We start from the raw sequence: 5,234 nt of genomic DNA, 5'->3' as shown, positions 1-5,234 counted from the left end.
TATATATATATATATATATATGCGAGTAAAAATAAATACAAAAAAGGTGGTTTTTTTGTATGATTGTGTATAGAGGAATATATTATTTTGTTTAAACAAAATAATATATATATATATATATATACATCATAATATGATATAATATATATAGTAATAAACACACATATATGGATATATAGATATACATACACACACACACCAACACTCACATATACATAAAATGAATACTTGTTTATAATTATATACAAACAGGGGCACCTTTCCATTCCAGCCGTATCCCAGATTTGTACAGATGCTTGGCGATAGTAAACCTTTGACTGTCCGTTCGGTAATGTTTGGATGATTCTATAGTTCTGCAACGTGAAAAAACAAAAAAAGCAACAAAAAACAGTTACTAACGATCCTTATCTCCTCTTTCATATCAACACCTCGTCCTCTTATTTACACTTCTCTTTCACCATTTTTTCTCCTCCCCACCAATCGTCGTCATCGTCGTCATCATCATCATCATCATCATCATCATAGCAGCAACAGTTTTATTTTCACTAAAGATTGTCATTGTTTTGTGCAAAAAAATTATAGTAGTTGATTTTAAATAGTGACCAATCTCCTGCTGGTATTCAATTAATTGTTCATAGACGGATGACTGATGAAAGAGATGACGGATGAAGAATAAGTTAGGTGAAATAGATGGCAGAAAAAAAAAAAAAGATTGATGAAACAGACGACAGATCAATTAGATTGCTGTTCAGAAAAATATGGAACACGAAGCTGTGAATAAAATACATAGAGAACTATAGTTCACAATGGGGTACACGCCAAAATTTTAGCTGTTTCTGCATTCGTAAACGGAATAAATTTGCTATATACGTTAGAGAGAGACAAAAACGCTCGTCATGGTTATACAATCTAACCGTTGTCAAAAGAGAGGGACTAAAATGAACGACGGTATGTCGTTACCCGTCGTTACGCTGCCAGTAAAACTATTTGTTAGTCAAGCGCATACCTTCATAAATTGTTCAAAGTGAAAGTCTTTTTTTAAAGTCTTGTGTTGCGTTGTCTATATGTTGAAACACACACACACACACACACACACACACACACACACACACACACACACACACAACTATATGTATTATACATGCGAGGTCTGATCAATAAGTATCCGGACTGTCACCAAAGTAACGAAGCTAAAGAACGCAGAGTGAAGCCGTTTGGCACAGATTGACTTTGAACTCTGTTGTGCATTGGTACTAAGTTTTAACGTTCTAGCTCACTTCAGCTATTTACAGCAGTGCTTGGAATTAACCTGTGTAGCGTGTGTTCGTCGCATTGACAATGACAGAGAAAGTTGAGCAGAGAATCGGCATCAAATTTTGCCAAAAGCTTGGCGATATCTACTCAGAGGCCTACACAAAGTTTTCTAAAAGTTTTCATCGTTCTCATCACAATCAAGGAGATTTTGTGCAACTGAAACCCAAGTGTCAGCTGAAAGCACTTTTGGCACAAACTTTATAGACACGCATCTCATACCCAAATCTTCAGTGAAAATAAACTGAACTGAACCGTAACTAATCTTCACATCCTCTGATAACTCACGGATGGTGATTCGACGATTTCCCCTCACAGCTGCACGCACATCTACGATGTTTTTCTCAGTTCGGCTGGTTGCGGGTCTCCCAAAACGTTCGTCAATATCGACATTTTTTCGGCCATCTTGGAAATGTCTGACTTAGTGCACATTAATCTGTGCCCGGCGGCTTCACCCAAAACTTTAGCTGTCACTGCACTCATAAATGAAACAAATTTACATGTTATGCAATAAAACACACGTAAATGTCTGTTGTGCTTATTCAATCTCACTGCGGACAGCAAAAGAACTGTTCGACTCTCAACCGACTGCACTATTGAATAAGGAATTTACTTCCCCGAGTCTTCATTCTCTTTCTCGAGTGGACATTACATTTGCATATTCTTGGAAAAAACTCTAAACACGATCTGATCTCGTACAATGACTCATACAGGGCCAAAAGAATCACTGATTGTCATTGATGCAAAGTGTCTCTTCGGCCATCCCGAAAACTCCATAGATATTTCTGCAAAGAATTGCCCGGGAGAATGTTTCTAGCCTTTTAGTTCAACTTTGATATATTTCTTTTTAGATGATTGATTGGGGTAAAATGAAAACGAAGCACATGAGTTGTTCATCATCTGTAAAACCTCTTGTATATGGGACAGAATAGGAACACAATGGGACTTTGATGGGATGCTTGGTTGGACTATTAATGGGTATTTCGATATTCTGTGATCTTTATGAAGGAGGAAAAATCTCGAACTATGAAGGATACAGGATACAGCATTCTCCCGAAGTGAGCCGTTGTAGCATTGTAAAGTCAATGACCATTTTAGTGACATGTAGTGTTTCAATGAACTCCATCTGTAGGTGTGTGTGATGGTACTTACGACTTCAGGCCTTTGTCAACTCTGTCACATATGCTTCTCAGTGTTATTTGAACAGGGGAGATAATGAGAATTTCTCAGTAAGTTATTAGGATTTCTGTGTGCTAAAGCAACGCACAAAACCCCCGTGAGGTTTCAGCTGAGTTAAGTGACATTACATCTAGATATACAAAGAGTTACATTACGTTAATGTAATTGTATAGTTAAATGAATTTGCTGGCCCTCCTAGACAGATGCGATTGAGGCCATTAATGTTATGGCGGTAAGTCATCTGTAGTAAATATCATTATATATAAGCATTCAGATGCACCAATAGACACACACTCAAGCTGTTGTACCAAAAGAGATTTGTATTGATATACACATTCGCATATATGCAAGAGTACATAAACATATAAATACATGTTCTCATTCATAGAAGCGCTCGCATATACACACGCACTTATACAGATTTCTTTATATACACGGGTATATAGCAAACTTAAATTTATAGTGGTATTCGACATATATATAAGGAGAATTCACAAAAAAAAAACAACAGACGAAGACAGTTGGTGTTGAAAATTAATAGATGTATTAGTATAACGCTCGGGAATTGAGAAAGTCTTTAACGTTTCGTCCTACGCTCTTCTACAGAAAGGAACACAAAAAGAAACAAGGAGAAAAACAAGGAGACAAAAAAATGTGTGTAGTGGTCAGCGATCTATCATGGCGAATGCCGGACAGAAGGGTCACACAGGGGAGTTAAGAAGAAGGGGAGATAACAAAGTAGTAGTGATCCCAAAACAAAGGTGCGTGCGTGTGTGTGAGAGAATGCTGGTGATCTTAACTTATGCGTGTGTGTATGTAGGTGTGAAGGTGTGAAAATGTGGGGATGGGAATTGGTCAGTGGTGGTGTGTTGTGATGTGATGTGTTGCGTGGTAAGGTGTAGCGTGGTGTGGTGTGATGGTGTTGGGAGGTGAAGAGGCGAGAGTGGGGAAAGCACGGGTGGGGTGTCGGTTAGGCTGGAGGTGGAGGTAGAGGTGGGGTATGTGGGTATATCGAATATATATATATATTCGATAGCCATGATTGTATGGTTGAGAAGTCTGCTTCGAACGTGGGCAGTAAGAATTTTGTGGTGGTAGAGCAGATTCGTAGGAATTTGAGGCATACATTCCTTTCTTGCAGAACAAAGATTCAGAGAATAAAAATAAGTCATTATCCCATGCCTTTACGTAAGTAAGATGAGCCATAGTTTAGGAAAAGACAAGCCAAGATGTTGACGCTGACTGACCAGACATGATAAAGTGACTGACCACGGGAACTGTTTGAGTGTTGTTATGGACACTAGGGAGGAGCTTATGAAACCATTCAACCAGCCAATAACATGCCTTGTCTATCTATAGTGTATTGTAGAGTACGCAGTATTTTGGAAGGTGTACATTCGATGTGGAAGGTTACGCTGAACGTTGGTTGGGCCTAGTAGGATTCTAGTTTGGATGATGAAGACGCCAGCGTATGGTCGAAGGTAAATAGCAAGTTCGATGCCGGATGTGTGTAGGAATGATGGAACATTTGAGCAGAAGCCCATGTAGATATTTGTTCTTGTGATTGAGAAGCCCTCTCTATATACGTGGACTATAATATACATCGTGTTAGTTATACAACAGAGTGTAATGTATCTAAAGCACTGTATAATGTGTGTGTTATCATAATAGACCAATAGGTGCATGTAACATTGTCGATAGTACGATAGATTCGTACCGTGTCAGTAGTACTATATATGGTTATATGATTTTGAAAGATGTGTACAAAAAATAATTAAAAAAAAAACACTAGTCTATTTACATTGACCCCTTTTATAAAGGTGTTCCCTTGTTACTGACCATTCTTTTACAACGAAAATCAATTCCGACCGTCGGGGCAAAACTCCTGCTTGTATAGCCGCTGAAAAAATGATTGATCCATGTTGTTTTGCCGACTGAAGCATCGCCTGTAATAAAATCATGCATAATAAAGTTAGTTACAGACTTTTAAAAGGGAAATATTAAATATGCGAAAAACAGTTATACGACCATCCAAAGAAAGATGACTAGCCTCTAAGGTAAAGCAGGTTAACGGAGTTGTCAACCGAGCCTAATTAAAACATTTATGTTAGCATACCCTTTTAAGTTAGGGACCTACACACGATAAATTCCTCTCGAATTTATTGACTGAAGGGCAATATCCAAAGATGAATTAATCATTGTACGAGGGAGTGCTGAAAAGTTCCTTGCTTTAAGGATGTCGCGAAAGGCCTGGTTCGAGGTCCAACCTTCCGAGCTCTTTTACAGGGTTTAGAAAAACTGAAGGACCGCTGCAATAAGTGTTTGAATTTGAAAGGAGAATATGTTAAATAAAATCATAACTGACTGATCCTCATGTATTTTCTTTTACCCAAAGCCAGGAAATTTTCAGCACCCGCTCGTACACCATGCTACAAAAAGACGCTTTTAAAGACGTTATGTATGTATATATGTATGTATGTATGTATAGGAGAATTCACGAAAAACAACAGACGAAGACAGGTGGTGTAAACAACAAATGGATGTATTAGTATAACGCTCAGGAACAGAGAAAGTCTTTAACGTTTCGAGCCTACGCTCTTCAACAGAAAGGAACACAGAAAAAAACAAGAAGAGAAACAAGGAGAGAAAAAAAAAGTATGTATGTATGTATGTATGTATGTATGTATGGGAGGGTTCACGAAAAAAACAACAGACGAAGACAGGTGGTGTAAACAACAAATGGA

The 5,234-nt window shown here is 38.0% G+C and overlaps 1 protein-coding gene across 3 annotated transcripts in view; it reads right to left on the bottom strand.

Moving 5' to 3' along the window:
- The window catches only part of LOC106881485 (ras-related protein Rab-27B), a 24,807-nt gene that overhangs the window by 5,110 nt on the left and 14,463 nt on the right, over positions 1-5,234 (bottom strand). For all 3 annotated transcript variants that reach the window (XM_014931884.2, XM_014931885.2, XM_014931883.2), the window contains 2 exons: positions 4,330-4,436; positions 259-353 (listed from right to left, as the gene is read on the bottom strand). In XM_014931884.2, coding sequence (XP_014787370.1) covers positions 259-353; positions 4,330-4,436 — 202 coding nt within the window. The remainder of the gene's footprint in view (positions 1-258; positions 354-4,329; positions 4,437-5,234) is intronic.

This window comes from Octopus bimaculoides, chromosome 2 (genome assembly GCF_001194135.2).
Source record: "Octopus bimaculoides isolate UCB-OBI-ISO-001 chromosome 2, ASM119413v2, whole genome shotgun sequence".
Taxonomy (NCBI): domain Eukaryota; kingdom Metazoa; phylum Mollusca; class Cephalopoda; order Octopoda; family Octopodidae; genus Octopus; species Octopus bimaculoides.
Note: the sequence above shows the minus strand (reverse complement) of the source record. Positions and strands in the feature narration are given on the sequence as shown.